At 40.7% G+C, this 16770-nt stretch overlaps 1 protein-coding gene across 4 annotated transcripts in view; it reads left to right on the forward strand.

The window, feature by feature from the left end:
- Positions 1–16770, forward strand: part of KDM4B (lysine demethylase 4B) — an 80959-nt gene that overhangs the window by 3012 nt on the left and 61177 nt on the right. For all 4 annotated transcript variants that reach the window (XM_048927846.1, XM_048927845.1, XM_048927844.1 and 1 more), the window contains exons 2-5: positions 5400–5562; positions 7318–7493; positions 8750–8864; positions 10250–10443. In XM_048927846.1, the coding sequence (XP_048783803.1) occupies positions 5422–5562; positions 7318–7493; positions 8750–8864; positions 10250–10443 (626 nt within the window). In that variant the 5' untranslated portion in view covers positions 5400–5421. The remainder of the gene's footprint in view (positions 1–5399; positions 5563–7317; positions 7494–8749; positions 8865–10249; positions 10444–16770) is intronic.

The raw sequence follows: 16770 nt of genomic DNA on the forward strand, positions 1-16770 counted from the left end.
TGCAGAATATTGGCAATAGTGTTGTCATTGTATGGAGGCTTGGCAATATTAACGTTGTGATGGTATTATCTGTATAAAGTCATTGTGGCATGAGGGTTATTTTTTCCCTTTTCCATGTTTTTCAGTAAATAGATCACTACTTAGCATGTTTTTAGCTTTCTTTTGGACCGAGTATGTCCTTGTCACAGCTTATGGGTATCGTCACTTACTACCATGGCTTAATTATTGAAGTATTTCTGTTTTCATTCAGCGAACTGTTTTGTTTCATACCTTAAGAGCTCCTCCATTGCATCCTTACTGGATGGCTGCTGACACAGGAGAATGCATTTGTGTCCCCTTGTGCTACTTGTGCGTTACTTTCTGTTATTTTGAATAAGATCTTTAGTCTTTATATGCATCAACCAGGGCAGAAATGGCTTGCGGTCTTCATTTATTTTTTTTATGCTTAGGTTCCTTTCTGTTTCAAAAGAATTTCTTGAAATGCATGGGATTGTTCTGTTGTTTCCTAAACCATTTGGCAAAAATACTGTATTTGAAATCCAGCCTGAGAAGAGGACATTGGAAGTTGGGGTGTTCAGGTGCTTTCGTGAGAAGTTCTGATGTTCCTTTACAGTTTCTGATGTGTGTTCAGAGAGTGGGGAAGGTTTTGGTGGACCTCTGTGGTTTGCTGTTGTGGATAAGCAGTTTGTGTGAATGGAGTTTGCCACATTTATTCCCAGTTCTGTGTTGGCAAAACAAGCAGTGCTGCTTTGGCTATGGTGTGAATTAAGGTTTGGGACTGCAGCTTTGAGAGGGGAGAACTGAGCTTGAGCTAGGATAGATTGAAGTTGTCAAACACTGCCTTAAAGTACCTTTTTTTCCTCCCAGCTCTGCTCAAATATAGGTTCTAAACATTCACTCCTTTGAGTCACGATTTTAAAATGGATGTGAAGTGTATGCTTGGAGCCTATTTCTTGTTTTCCCTTCTCTGTGTGAAAATGACCATGTAAGTTACAGTGCAGCTGAGGACGGGTGTTCTTGTTGAAGTGCTGCTGCTCAGTGCTGCTTTCCTACTCTGCCTTCTGCTCCATCTCTTCCTGGAGATCAGTTCCTGGTGGTGCAACTGCTCCTAAGCTCAGAATCTGGGTCAGTGTGTCACACCCACTCCATGCTGAACTTATTGGTACCTTGTGCCAAAAAAAAAAAAAAAAAAAAAAAAAAAAAAAAGCAACCAAGTTTCCAAGTTTTTGATTTTATGTTGGCAAAATAGCAACATTAATTAGAGCAGTATTCTAAGCAGCTAATTTGTTGAAATTCTGCCTTATCCAGATAAGACATTGAGTGAGCTGCTGAGACATATATGTATGTGCGTTTGGTTTTTTTTTTTCTTTTTTTTTTTTTTCCCCCTCAATATCTGGAACTTTTCTTGCCTTGTTTTGGACTGTTTATCTTAGTTTCCTACAAGGCTGCATAATTCCCTGCTCTTTCGTAGCATACTGAGCTGTAGAATTTAATTTCTCAGCTGCTAACAGCAGATTTACTGGTACTACAAGTGTAGCAATGTTTGTTGTCTGCACTGATTAGGTGGAGAGTCAGTAGGTTCAGCATTCTGTAATAAAAGAGCAGTCTGGCTGCAGAGCACCAGTAACCCTCAGTTCGTTTTGGGGCATGTACAAACTCCAGCTCATGCAGCTGATAACAGCTCTCCTGTTTGCGAATAGGGATTGTGTTCTAGGAGGGGAACTTGTTATAACTGTGCCTTCTGAAAAAGTTTTATCACTTAAGTTTTTTTTCTGTAAGTGGTTCAGAGGATTGAAATGTGTTTTTTTTTTGTCTCCTGATGGGACTGTGGTTCAGTGAGGTGGCTTTGCGTTGCTGCCATAGGAGTCCTACCCTTGTAACTATGCTGCATCAGCTCCCTGCTCATCGCATTCTGTGGCACTGTGGCATTTGGCACAGGAGAAGAACAAATGGCCATTGATGGGGGCTTGGTAGCTATCCAGGTTGGTACTGCTGCGAAACTTCTCCCTTCTAGCCATGCCCAGCCACCTTGTTTGTTCAGTGTAATTCTGATGGTTGTGGTTCTTTTTCCTGCGGCAGAGTGTGATGCTGCTGCTAGAGCATTGCCCACTGCGGCGCGTTTTGTGCTCTCTGTTGGCGCTGGGTTTTTTTTTTTTTTTTTTTTTTTTTCCTTCTTTCTGTTCCTGACTGCGGGTAAAACTGCAAATAAACTGAAAGGCATCCATGAAGCAGATGGCATTGGCGCAGGTTCTGCTCAGGAAGGAGCTTGGGTTTCTCTCTCTGGGCCAGACACACCGGCCCGGCTGCGCCAGTGCCTGTGGCACTTCTGCTCCTGCTTTTAAAAATAGCAGAAGCATTCTCAATGCGGCTGCATTTGAACACAGATTTGGGGATGGCATCTCTACATGTCTCCAGTGCTCACGTCCCACATCTCCAGTGCTCACTTTTCTTCTGTGTTTCCTTGTGGACAGTGCTTTCTTCAGTAACCCACACTCAATTATGGCTGCCCTGAGCTGGGTGCCAGTTGGCCCAGAGGGCTTCCATCAGGGACAGGAGGTGCTGGTTCCTATTTTTATGTTTCTGTAAAAAATTTGTGTAGTAAATTGCTTGTGCACAAAGGCATTAGATGTTTCTTTTTCTAAAATATGGACCACAAAGTGTAGCAAAATCCTTTCTGTATGGCAGGATTGGGAATTTCTTCAGGCAGAGCTACACTGAAGATGAAAGTGATTGGTAGAGGTTGCCCCTCTACTCTGTGCTGGTGAGGCCTCACCTGGAGTGCTGCATCCAGATGTGGAGTTCTTAGTACAGGAGAGATATGGAGCTGTTAGAGCATGTCCAGAAGAGGACCTCAAAAATGATCTACGGAATGGAACAGCTGTCCTGTGAGGTCAGGCTGAGAGAGCTGGGGTTGGTCAGCCTGGAGAAGAGAAGGCTGTGAGGTATCTAAAGGGGAGCTACAGGAAAGAATGGGAGTGACTGTTTAGCAGGGTCTGTGGTGATAGAAGAAGGGGAAGTAGCTTCAAGCTCAAGGAGTGTAGACTTAGGTTAGATACAAGAGAAAAAAAAAATCTTACACAGCGAGGGTGGTGAGGTGCTAGAATGGATTGCCTAGTGGTGTGGATGATACCCTGTCCCTGGAGGCTTTCAGAGTGGTGCTGGATCAGGCCCTGGGCAACTTGACTGAGCTGTGGCGTCCCTGTTCATTGCAGTGGAGTTGGACTAGGTTTCCTTCAGAGGTCCCTTCCAACTCTAAGGATTCTATGATTCAAGAGAACAGAGGACAGTGACTTCTGGCAGAAATGTGGTTGTTCCTGGCACTTGAGGTAAGGAGTGAAGGGTTTTGCCCAAAAAGGTTTTAGTTCCAAGCCCTACAGAACTGTAGTGGTCAGGAATCGGACTCTGGAGCCCCTCAAAAGCAGCTCCCTACAGCAGCTGCACAGAAGAGCACCCAGGGGGACCAGAACATCTCCAGGGAAGGAGACCCCAGCTCTCCGTGCCACACTCACAGCACAGAAGTTCTTCCTCATGTCCCTGTGGAACTCCCCGGGCTCCAGTCTGTGCGCGGCGCTCCTCGTCCTGGCGCTGAGCATCACAGAGCAGAGCCCGGCCCCATCCTCCTGACCCCCGCCCTCCACATATTGATCAGCGCTGAGCAGATCCCTCCCAGCCTTCCCTTCCCCAGGTGAACAGCCCCAGGGCCCTCAGGCCGTCCCCATCAGTAGGTGCTCCAGGCCCCCACCATCTCTGCAGCCGTTCCCCGTCTGCCTGGAACTGGGCAGCCCAGCTCTGGGTGCCGTGCTCCAGCTGTGCTTCCCCGGAGCAGAGGGGAGGAGAACCTCCCTGCCCGCTGGCTCTGCTCTGTGCAATGTACCACAGGGAACCATTGGCTGCCTTGGCCGCAGGGCACACTACTGGCTCGTGGTCACCCCATTGCCTATCAAGACAAATGAGTTCATTTGCCTCTGAAAGGAAGAGTGTTTTACCCTATTAGAATTGTAAAGGAAACCTCGGTGTTTCTGGAGAGCTGGGTGCTGCGACTGTGTAGTTTTTGGTAATTGCGGGATGGGCTCTGGAGAAATAGATGTGTTCCGTGCTCACTGATTAAAGCCATGATATGGCAGCCCGTCTCTCTGTTTGCTAACACGAGGAGTACTTTTAGTAGGATCTGGAATACTTCTTCATTAGGTCGAAGTCGATTTAAATTCAACCCCGCTTGTGTTGCTGGCAGCTGATGTTGAGTGTGGCCGCTCTTAGAGGGCGCCCCGCGGTGCCCTCTGCTGGCAGCACGAACGCTGCGCCGGATCCTCTCCGACGCGGAGCTGCTGCGACTGAACTGCCGTTGAAACTTATTGTTTGCATTCTAAGTTTCTAGGATAGCCTGATAAAAGTCTGTTTTCAAAATGGTGATTTCATCCTGAATTGCTTCGGGTTCTTTTTCCCTGCCAATTTTGAAATAATTGAACAATTTGGCTTTTCATGTTGGAAGGCACTTTGAAGTTACACTTTTTTTTTTTTTTTTTTTTTTTTTTTTAAATGAATTGCCTGGCACTTAATTTTCTTTGTGCAAATGCAAACAACGTGTAATGACACCACCTTTTAAAAAAGATCCTGATGTAATGTTTTATGTAATCTAGCATGGCAGAAAAACAAAACAAAACAAAAACAAAAAAACCCCAGAGGAAATACTGGCTAATACATTTCCCAGAGCTGGTGAGTTGTTGGTTTTTTTTTTTTTTGTTGTTGAAACTAAATATAAAATCATTCAGATGGGAAGCTTTGAGGGACAGCTAGTTCCATGTGTGCTGACATATGCTGGAGGTAGGGAGGAGTTTGTTCTTCACTGCTGTTCTGGTGAGGCACAGTTTCAGATGATGAATGGAAGGGGCCAATATTAAGTCTCTGAGATATATTTAGGCAGCACTTGAACTCTCAAGTGATACTGGTGTTCCTGTCATATTCTGCAGTCGTTTCCTCTGTGTAGGCTTGGTTACGCAGCTACAAATGCACTCACATTAGTGTGGCATTCTCCTGTATGGAAGTGAGAAGTCAGCACTGTGAAGGCAGCTGTTTTAGAAACGAGTGCTGTCACATATTTCAGCTTTGAATGCCTTGACAGAAGACAGTGAAATGGGAGAAAACCTTGTGGAGCTTGCTGATACTTCGCTGTTCTTAGAGCCCTGCAAACAAATAGACATTTGGATTTTTGATCAGAAATCCTTCATATCCATGTTAGAGTTTTCTGCTTTTAAATACTTCCTTGGAGAGTGGGAGGAGAGAGAAATCCCAAATATTGCTACCTTTCTATGAAATTCAATAAAGCACGTAGAAAGAAAATAATGATTAATTACTGTTTGTTTTTTTTTTTTTTTCCTTCCTGATTTGTTTTCACTGCTTAGGTGCTGCCACCCTCCTGAAAATATGGGGTCTGAAAACCCAAGTCCGCAGAATCCTGGCTGTAAGATTATGACCTTTCGTCCCACCCTTGAGGAGTTCCGGGACTTTGGGAAATACGTTGCATACATTGAATCACAAGGAGCTCACCGAGCAGGGCTTGCCAAGGTGAGTTCACCCCGTTCTGGGAGTTGAAAGCTTTCTGAAGAATGCCTTCCTGAGGCTCTTTTGCCAAAGCACCTGTGCGTGTGTATCACTCAGAAGTAGCGTTCTTTTGTGTAGTCAAGTTTTTTAAAATTGTATTTCCAATCTCTGCATTTTGATTTATCAATAAAATAGAGGCAAAGATGTTATGGTCCTTTCACAAGAGTGAAATAAGCATGTAGTTAAACTATATGTATTTCTGATCCCCAGTGGGAAAACAAAAACATTCTCAGCCCTTACAGAGATCAGTTAAGGGTACTGCCATGTCCCAAGTCTATTGCTGAAAATAGAGACGATGGTAGCCAAGGTCCTCAAGGAGCTCTGAGGTTTTCAGCTTCCTCAGATTGTTGGGTAAAGCATCAAGTTTTTCAGGTCTGCTTAGGGTTGGATAGGGAATTGGGTCTGAAGTCGCATCTATATGCATGGGTGCAGACTTCTTACTCTTAGCTTTTTTATGCCCTAAGCAACTACTTTGTGCTAACTTGAATCTAGACCTGTAAATGTGACATGCAGGTGTGTGTTCCCCAAAAGCACCGGAAAACCCTGCAGCTAGCTCTGAAACCTCTTTCCAGCTTTCCTTCCCATCCGTGTCTTTACATTGAAGCTGATGAAACATTATGAGAACTCTTCATGTAATACTTTAAAATCCCAGTGCATGACATGAAGCATATGACATGCTGCTTGGGAAAGAAAAACAGCTAACTGTCTAGAAGGATTGTTTCTGTAGTAGTGTCATGTTGCTCTATAGCTGAGAGAGCATTTGTTCTGACAAAGTAGTTGTTAAACGTGGTATTTAGCAGAATCTAATAAAGCACAGCAGAGAAGTAAAGCTTTAGGGTGTGAAATAGTAATGATTTCTTTTAAAATAGGTCAATTACTGTTTTTATTGCAGTCATAAGTAGAGCAAAGTACTGATAAAAGGCTGTCTGTGAAATGTTTCCTTGTCCACTCAAGTGTACTGGCAATTATGTTTCATGGGTTGGCTGAGGTATTTTAATAAAGGTTGTTGGTGAATTGCTGATGTTACAGAGAAATGACCTCTTGTGGGACTAAATCTCAGCATTTCAAGTTATTTTCTCTGTTTAATTTATTGCAGCTACCATTTAGAGCCGTGTTATAGCAGTAGAGCTCATCATGTCCTAAAGGAACCATCGCTACAAAAATCACTAACTTTACATTCCCGTAATGTTTTGGGTGCGGGTTGTTTTTTGGTTTTTTTTTGGTTTTTTTTTTTTTTGGGTCAATTCTTCCACCAAAATTAGACTGTAGATACATATATATATATATTTTTTTTCATTTCACTTGCACACTGGATGTTCACAGATGTGTCCCTGTAATCCAGAAACACCCACAGGAATAATGGAACAGGATCTAATAGAAGGTATCCCTGCACATGACAGGCTTTGGGACTGGGTGGTCTTTAAGGTTCCCTTCCAATCCAAACCTTGCCATGATTCTGTGATACCATTTGTGATTGTGAGCCTTCCTAGTTTAAAAAACAAACAAATAAAGCAAAAACAACATCCTCCCTCTTTAATGTTTCTGATCTTCTAGATGCAGTAGTAATGTAGACTGAGGTGAAAGAATTTGTTGGTTATTTGAGATGCTGCTGTTATCAGATAACATATAGCAGCAGGATGAAATACCTTCTGTTTAAATTTGTTTAACTTGGTAGAAATTGTTTGCCTGTTTTGAAGATTTTGGTGTTTTTATTTCCAGGTGATTCCTCCCAAGGAGTGGAAGCCCAGAAAAACCTATGATGACATAGATGATATGGTTATCCCAGCTCCCATTCAGCAGGTGGTTACTGGCCAGTCAGGATTATTCACACAGTACAATATACAGAAGAAACCCATGACCGTGGGAGAGTACCGGCGTCTGGCTAACAGTGAGAAGTATGTCAGTGTTAAGTGTGCTTCCTTTGTGAGTGGAAGAGTAGCGCAGTAAATCTTTCTTTCCGACAACAAGCTGGAAAGAAAATACAACCAGCTATGTTAAATAGGAAGCATTTTGAAGCAAACAACATTTTCTTGATGACTGACCTCCAGAATTTCAAACCAGTAGATAATTTCATGGCTTTTGGTGTGCATCTTTGATCTTTTTCTCAGAGTTGGTATAGAAAGTTTCTTTGAAGTCAGCATCTGACGAAGGCTGTGCCTGAAAACAATGGCTTAAGGCTCTAAGGAGAGCTCCCAGTCTGTTAATTGTTATTCTGGAAAACATGTTTCAGTGCTCAGATACAAATGTGAGTGCGCTTGAGTGTGTGAGTGTCTTCTGGGAATGTTGCAGAGTGAGTGCCTGGGAATGTTGCAGAACACTTCAGATAACTGGGACGAGCTAACCTGTACAAGCTGCGGTTGCATCATTCTTAGAGTCATTTTCCCAGAGCTCTGGAATATTTCAAGTTTTAACTCAAGCGTTACTGACAACATGCAGTCAACTTTGAAATATTGCTAACGCAGCCTATAAGGGTGCTTTACCTGTGTTCAGCAAACTGTAATAACTTCATCTCGCGCGTTGCTAGGATGAGGATTTGATGCTTCATGTAAGTGCTCATCCTGTTTGTCAATATGCACTAAGAGGTTTTGTAGAAAGATTTAAAAGGCAGTAAATGTGATGAATTTGAATAGAATTAAAAATGTAATACATCTTCAGCAACCTCTCGAGTGTGCGTGCTTTGAATGTGAACTTATTTTTATGGGCAATAGAAGATGAAGAGAGAAGAGGTTTAAGAGCACAAGTTGCAGGACTAGAAACAAAAACGCTTGTGTTTTGTGCTTTGCCGTAAGCATGCATTGCAAGAATTTTAATCTAATTTACTTTTTTCTTTGCCTTTTTTCTCTTTCTCACTGATTTTTTTACACTCATATAATGTAATTTGTTATATAATAACAGATTTAGATAATTTGCTGATTATTTGTACATTGCTTTGAGATAACGAAATGGAAGATACGATAAAAGCATGTCCAATTTTACTGTGCTGTATACAATCTGCTGCCTAAACTATAGTTTTTTCTGATGCTGACTAGTAGGAGTGTTAGCAGGTGTTCACAGTGCTGAGAAATGCACTCTTCTTGTCAGCCGTTTGTCTGTCTGTAGTGAGAGTGCTGTAGGGCTTCTTGCTTCCTTGCCTCCTCTGTGTTCTTTTCAGATATTGTACGCCACGCCATCAAGATTTTGAAGACTTGGAGCGCAAGTACTGGAAGAATCTCACTTTTGTCTCACCAATTTATGGGGCTGATATCAGTGGCTCTCTGTATGACACAGTAAGTGAGGCTCCTCATTAATGTGTGTTTTTGCTGAACCCATTAGGGAACAGTGATTTAGAATTTGCTTCAAAGGCAATGAAATTAAAGCTGCACCTGTAGTTATCTTTGGAGTAGAATGGCCTGCTGTCTGGAGTGTTGTCTGACTGCCCACAGTATAAACTCTCTTGGTATAAAAGTGTCTCTCTATTATCATTATGGTTTAGTGTTAATTTAATTGGAAGGAACTTAGATTCTGAAGTCACCACAGCCATAGACCTCAAAGTTACCCAGTATTTGGTGCTGTGATGAGTATCATGTACTTGTACAAGTTTTTGGAGAAGCAGTTTCTTCATGTACAGAATGTATATTGTTTCCTTCAGTTAACTTCAAGTTCCCCTAAACAGAAATTAAATAATTGGATTACCAATGACATCTAAAGAACATTTCCTGTTGTCTGATTGCCAATACTGCTGCAAGCATTAAATTGTTGGAATAATGAAAGTCTCTCTGCACTTCTTTTCATCTCCACTTACAGCTGCTTCCTTTCTTCAGTTCTTTATCTCCTGCCTGTTTTTTGTTTGTTTGTTTGTTTTGTTTTGTTTCTAGTTTGATATAGAAAGTTTAAAGATTGAGCAGTTTGTTTCACTTTCTAGCTGTTACTCCAGGAAGCAGTACGGAGCTGGGGTTGCTTGCATATGTATCAGCTACTTACCTGCATGTTAAGCACACCAGAGAAGGGACATGAAAGGAGGTGGTTTGCTTTTAGAGATAGTAATAGGCAAATCTGTAGGCAATTGCAAGGTTAAAGATTTTTATCAGTTTTTTTTCTATTCTTTATTGAAGTAGAGAAAACCAATAGCCAGTTTTAGAACACTTCCTATTATTATTATTTTTTTTCTTTCTGATAAATACTGATAATTACTAAACCAGCTTCCCTATTCTTTATCTGAAGCACTGAGCTCATGTAGAGGACTCTACATAGGCCACATTTCAGTCTAGTTGTTCTGGTCTGCTTATACATACTCATCAGGTGAAGAACATCGGGATGGAATGCCAATGAGAGAAGCATATTTTACCCTTAGTTTATCTCACATTTATTAGTAGATCAGTTAATGAATGGTAGAGTACCAGAGTGAAAGTGCCTCTTCAGAGAACACAATGAGAAGCTAGTAATCAATCCCTTTACCAAAAGTAATAGTAATGCATCCTTTTCATGATTATTGATGAAAGTTAATAGTAAACCTTCCGGAAAAAGGTAGAATTAAATTAATGCAAGTAAATGGACCTTCAGAATAACACTAGGATATCCACATGTTAAGGCAACAAAAGGAAGCTGTAGGCTGTTGCTGTGCTGTACCAAGTCCTGATGTGCTCTAGAACAAAACTTTTACTTTGAATTATAGGATGTGGAAGAATGGAATATTGGCAATCTGAACACCCTGTTAGACATGGTGGAACATGAGTGTGGTATTATTATAGAAGGTGTAAACACTCCCTACCTCTACTTTGGGATGTGGAAGACAACGTTTGCTTGGCATACAGAAGACATGGATCTCTACAGTATCAACTACTTGCATTTTGGGGAGCCAAAATCCTGGTAAGTGATATTCTGATAGGTAGTAGCTACATACCATTGCCTTGTTGTACTTGGAGACCATGTGGAGTCCTTTTTTCACACCTAATTCCATCAGGCCTACATAATTTCTCACTTCCCACTTTTTTTTTTTTTTTTTTTTTTTTTTTTCCCCCCCCTCTCTTTCTCTACACTTGAAAACAATTTTATTTTCTTTCTGGTTGACTTGCTTGGCGACCTAACAGCAGAATTAGGAAGGCTTCTTGACGTTATGATTAAAAACAGATTTTAGCATTTGACACATTTTTGGAAGCTAGTGCACAGGAGAGCAAATGATGATAGGAGTGTGTGGATGCTTTTGAAGTAATTCAGTAGTGTTGTTTTTGCACTGTTATGTTGGTAGGGGATTTCAGTTACTTTAAAAGTTCCATTTTTTAAGTTTATAAATATACTTTCAACTGCAGAGACAAGTTAGGCTGAAGTATTTTTGTGGTCAATTCTTAGAATGATAAGCGTTTTTCAACACTGCTGATGCATAAACTAGTTGGAAATAACTTTCCACAAAAGTAGTTAATAGATAAGGATGAAATTAAGAAGCTAGCAGATCTGGAGTAAGTTAGCAAGATCAAGTGTTTTTTTTTTTTTTTTTTTTTTTTTTCCTAAAGCTTCTTATTTAAAAATATAACCAGAGAGACTTAGTTAACCCAGAAGAGCTTTGCTGAAGATCTTGATGTGACTAATAAATATTGACATTTAAGCTCTAATTTGCACACAAATGTCAGTGTGGAACTGCTGTCATTATGCCCTGGCACTGGCAGACAAGAACCTCCCAGCTCTCTGTAATATGAGTCCCCAGTGTCACTGTGTATCTCCAGGCTGTTAGTGTCTGCAGGCATATAAAAGCCAACAATGAAGATCCTGTGATAAATGGATATAATGTTCTTCTACAGTCTTGAAAAAGGGTGGAAAAAGGGGCTGGGCTTGAAGGATTCAGCTATCAATGTGCCCTTTAAGAATCTTTTCCAACATGTCAGAAAATTTGTTTTGCCAGCATTTGTGATTCTTAGTTTCCTTTGTTCAGGCAGTTAGATGTACAAGGATTTTGCAGAATCACTTATGCTACCTCTGTTAAGCGAGTTGGATGTCAAGAAACTTGGATTTTAAATGAAATGGAGCATGCTTTCATCTTAGATTTTCGATTTTTTTAGTATGTCTTCAGAGGCAGTTAGATCAAAATTTGATACTCATCTCCAGTAGGTGGTGCCATGAGCACACAAGAACCACTTTTCTTTGCCCAGACAGTGCAGTGACCATCAGCAAGGCATGCCACTTTGGAGTGTCTGTTTCAACGCATGAGAGTTAACTGCTATGAGAGTTGTACAAGCAGCTGGCCTGAGGTTTGCATGATTATCGTGTCGTCATATCTGCCTCTCCTTCCATGCCTGTGTGTTATGAGGTTTGCCTGGCCTGTCTTCTGCTCACTTTTTGTTCCGATCCTGCAATAGAGGGTTCTCTCTTTCAAGAAGCAGAAATAAGAACAGGTTACTTTGAAAAGAAAAGCTTGCTCCAACATGAAACTAATGCCTTTACAGCTTAGTAACAAATAAGCTCTCACACTGTGAGCAAAATTTAGAGAACAGGTGCTAAATGAAATGTACACTGAGTATTTGTGGCCTTGAACTAGAACTGTATAAAACTTAGGAACTTCATGTCATAGACTTGAATTGCTCAGGTTGGAAAAGATCTTAAAGATCATCAAGTCCAACCGCAACCTAACCAAGTACCTTAACTCTAACCCACTGCTAAATCGTGTCCCTGAGCACTACATCCGAATGGTTTTTAAACACATTCAGGGATGGTGACTCAACCACCTGGGCAACCCTGGGTAGCCTATTCCAGTGCTTAACAACCCCTTTTTCCTTTCCCTTTCTTTGTCGTTATTGTTGGTGTTGTTTGTTTGTTTTGAGTAATGTGAATAACATTTGGGCGCCAACATATTGTGTCTATCATAAGGATGATAAACTTATTGCATGAAGCTGTTCTAAACAGTGGCTTTTCCTTATGTTCTTATATATGTTTATTTTCTTCCTTGTGGAAAATACAGATTGCATGATAGAAAAACAAAGAAACCCTTCAAAAAGGAAATCCTCAAACACCTGCGTGTAGCATGGTGTATATGAAGAGGGTAAGAATAAGAAGAACTAAAAACTGTAGATGGAAAATTGTGTCTGACAAATACCAGATCTTAAAAGTTCTCAGTAGCTTTTATTTCTGTCTAATCCTGTTAAGGAATTTGGGGACATGCTAGGGAAACACCTGATTGCTCCCCTAAGAAGAGTTTCAGTTGTTGAAGAATTCAGCTGCTAATACAAATGGAGAAGACAGATCATACAGTCTACTTGAAAGGAGCTCAGGTCTTTCTGGTTAGAAGTCAAAGCAAGAATGTGCTCTGGACCTGGTTTAGGAGAAGAAGAAAAAAAAAAAAAAAAAAAAAAAGAAAAAGGTATTTTTACCATGCTTAAAAGGGAATGAAGGGGCCTATGCAGCTGTTCTGTAGTTGTATAGTTCTTTTTCTGGTAACTAGCTGTGTAAACTTTATGTAGTAGGAAAGAAATGAGGATTTTGAGGTTTGACCATGTTTCCTGTTCAAGTGAGCTTCATATCTACGTAACTGTGTCATGCAGAAATAGTTGTATTGTGGCAGGATGCTATTGGTGGTTTGGAAGGCCTTTATCTTGTTCTCTGAAGTGTGAGGAAAGAGTATGCCACTTGCCTAAGTCATTTCTTTCTTCTTCTTCACCCTGACTACTTCTGTTAGTAAGTTCTTAAGCTCTGCTGTGAAGAAGTGTTGGTTTCTGAGGGGTAAATCTGAATACCGCTTTGAGCAGACCTGTAACTTTGCATCCATGCAAGCAAATGCTGATTTTCTGGGTATGATTGCAGTGATCCCAAAGGTCAGGTGGGGGAGCTCTTGGACTTCAGTGACTAAATGCCAGTGGTGCAGCCTGGCTTATCTCAAGGATGGTTGAAATATTCGTTGTTTTTTTTTTTTTTTTTCTTTTTTTTTTTTTCCCTGGCACTACCTTTGTAGAAATCTTCCCAGCTTCCTTCATCCGTTTTATAGACTCTTTGATTCTAACATTGATCATCTTAGAAACACCTCAGGGAATAGCAGAAGTGTGGAGAGTTATGGAGTCTACCCGTTTGGGGCTGAGCTCTATAATAAGAGACAGCGTTACTGTTTGGCTGTCAAAGATTTTTGCATATTGGTAGTATTTTACCCCCAAATTGTCTGTTAAAAGCATAACGCTTTCTCTCATAAATTATCTTAGGCTATTTTAATTTGAGCCATGTAACCAAAACCCTACTTTGCTGAATAGTGAATAGGAATGGTGAGAGGCCACCAGTGCTATTTTGTTATAAATGTAAGGTGTGAAAGGATTTGGGCCATTTGAAAGTGCTTCCCAGACCTCATTTAAGTGAGTTTGGCAAGAAATGATCATGTTTATTTTCTATGGGAGAGGTAGAAGTGACTTTTCAGAGAGGTCTGGATATGGTCAGATCATGAGGAGCCACCCCAGTGGACAAAGATAATCGGAATGAGAAATCACTCTATTTGTAGATCTGAGAAGATAGGTATTGAAGTGTTATTTTGCATGGATCTTTTATTTCTGTCTTTGGAATTCTAGACTATACCTCTTGCAAAACAGAAGCTTTTGGGACTGGAATCAGAATTAAGATAAATGTTTGTTTCAGCAACTGAAGATGGCTTCTTTGTACAATCCAAGAGGCAGCTGCATGGCCATACAATTCCTTGATTAATATGTTTCTTTCACTGCAGAGAAATCCTGCTGCCAGCACTTTCTTGCACTATTCCTTTGCCGTAAACTGAGTGGAACAGACAGTAGCAAAATGAGCTCTAGTGTTGTGTCACTAGGGATGCAGGTTAAAATACTGTTCACTGCTAAGTGAAGCGCTTGAGTAATGAAGGGTCATCCAGTGATGGGGGAAAGCTGAGGGCGTAATGGAAGAAAGCTTTTTTCCTTCTTCCAGTCTCATGAAATGATTCTATGTAGATTGCATTGCATTTATATCTTTTGTCTCCTAACAAGAGGAACAAGCACTGTTGTCGTTAACCAGTGTAACTGCTGCTGCAGAGTTACCTATCCTGCCTCTTTCTGAAGTTGATCGTCTTCTTTGTTGCACTCCTTCGAGGGTATACGCATCTGGTCTACCAGTGTAGTCACACTGCTGTTGATTTAACTGCAAAATAAGTCAGATTAGATTAAGGAGGTAACCTGGAAGTTGTGGGCACTGTCCATCAAATGTATCACGAATTTGTTGTGTAACTTCATTTTAAGCTTCTCAGGCAGGGAGCTGCCAGGCTGAGTCTGTTGCTTGCTTGTTCCTCAAATTACAAAGAAATGTTCCTCTCGCATTAGTAGCTCAATTACAACCTTTTCATGGTCTGTTTTCTTCTGTTGTTTTTTTTTTTCCACCAGAAGTTTGAATGTATCTCATTTTGCAGCCCTATATTAAACCTCTTGTGGTAGGAGTTTTTGGTGCATCAATTATACATATTATATATAATTACCTTATACATTCATATGCTGAGATCTAAAATTGAGCATATTGTCAAGAGATGCTAACAGAAGACTGATTTTTATAGTGACAGAAGCAACAAAACTGAATGCCAAGTCTTAATACTTCATGTTTATTACAGCATTTTACTGAGGAATGTATGCATCACAGCTCTTGGAATTTGAAAAGCATATCTTTAAACACTGAAATACTCTGCCATCATTTCATTTCATCTCAGTAAAATAGTGAGTGCACGTACATGCTCTCTCCTGGTATAAATTATGGTCTTGCATATCATTTATGTGGGTTCTCTTCCTGTGTTATATACAGGTTATTGTTTTACACTCCTGAATTGCTGTAGCAGTAATAATCACATTTGGAGGAACAAAGTGGTCTGGTACTGCCAAACCAGCAGAGTAGCTGCTAACTTTACAGAGTGGTGAACAGTGCAAGTTCCATTGCTTAGATACTTTGTGACTAATTTTGCCATATAGCAGCAATGTTAGATATATTTTTGTAAGTATTAATGCAATGTTACTCTGTATAATTTCTTAGAAACTGGGCTCAGCTTTGAAGTTGTACGGTCTTCTCTTCAAACACTCTCCTATTGAAAACAGGTCATGCCTAATCTGTTTACTATCAGATATCAGACTTCTGCCAGATCAACAGTTTATGAAGATTTAAGGACAAATTACCAAATGAATTCTAAAATAATATGACAAGATAAAAGCAGTGGTCACGTACAATTGCATTTTAAGGCCCACTTGAAAAGTTCTGTCTTGTAGAAGTATCAACACCATTTGCTTGAAGATCTGTAGAATTACCTAAAAACTTTATTGATTAATTAATTGGTACTTTCTTTCCTCGGGTTCTCTGGAGGACTGCCTGTGCCAGGTAGGTCTTTCTGTATGAGCTGAGGAAAACAAGTACATGGGAGGACTAGCTTATAACATCTACACTTAAGTAAATGTGGATTATGTTACTGATGCCACTGTCAGTAGGGAAACATCACATTTTCTGAGAGTGATATAATGGGGAGATTTAAAGCAAAACATGTTTGTTCCCCTGAGAGTGGATAGGAGAGGGACCTTGTTTTTTCTTGGCTAACGGCATATCCTAAAGCAGCTGCAAATACGCAAGTGCTGAGGATCTTACTGCTGATTTTATTTTTCATTATTGTCTTAGGAAGCGCTGCAGCTGTCTTAGTCAGAAATCTTGTCGTATCCTCCCCCCCGGGATAAAAAAAAAAAGTTGATCCCTGGAAAACTGTCTTGGGGAAATAAAATGACCCAATACAGTCACAGAGATTAACTCTTCAGGTTTTATCATTCCTCATTTTCAGTGCAGGATACTGGGTCCTTGTCCCCATTTTCCCTGTGTGGTATTCTGCACCATCTCTCTGCTTTAACAGACTCTCACATATGTTGCAGTTTGTTGTGAACTCAATGTAATCCCATATAGAGCAGCTGGATTGATACTGAGATGTATAGCAGCGGGGGGGAAGGGCATTTGTCCCTTGCATCATTTATTGCCTTCTCACTGTCACATTCCCCCAGGGAGCCATTGCACAAGGCAGCTGGATCACTGAATTGGTAAGATGTGATTAGAAATCTTGATTATTAGGATCTCAGTAACCCTTGCACCCTGGAGATCCTTGAGTTTCTTAAAGGTTGATTAGCTGGAATCACGTAGGGACTTTGCCCTTGAGGTAACTCAGGACTCTGAATTTGTTATGCTATGACTTTTCATTTTGCTCCATACAGAGGATGG

Source organism: Lagopus muta, chromosome 26, assembly GCF_023343835.1.
Source record: "Lagopus muta isolate bLagMut1 chromosome 26, bLagMut1 primary, whole genome shotgun sequence".
Taxonomy (NCBI): domain Eukaryota; kingdom Metazoa; phylum Chordata; class Aves; order Galliformes; family Phasianidae; genus Lagopus; species Lagopus muta.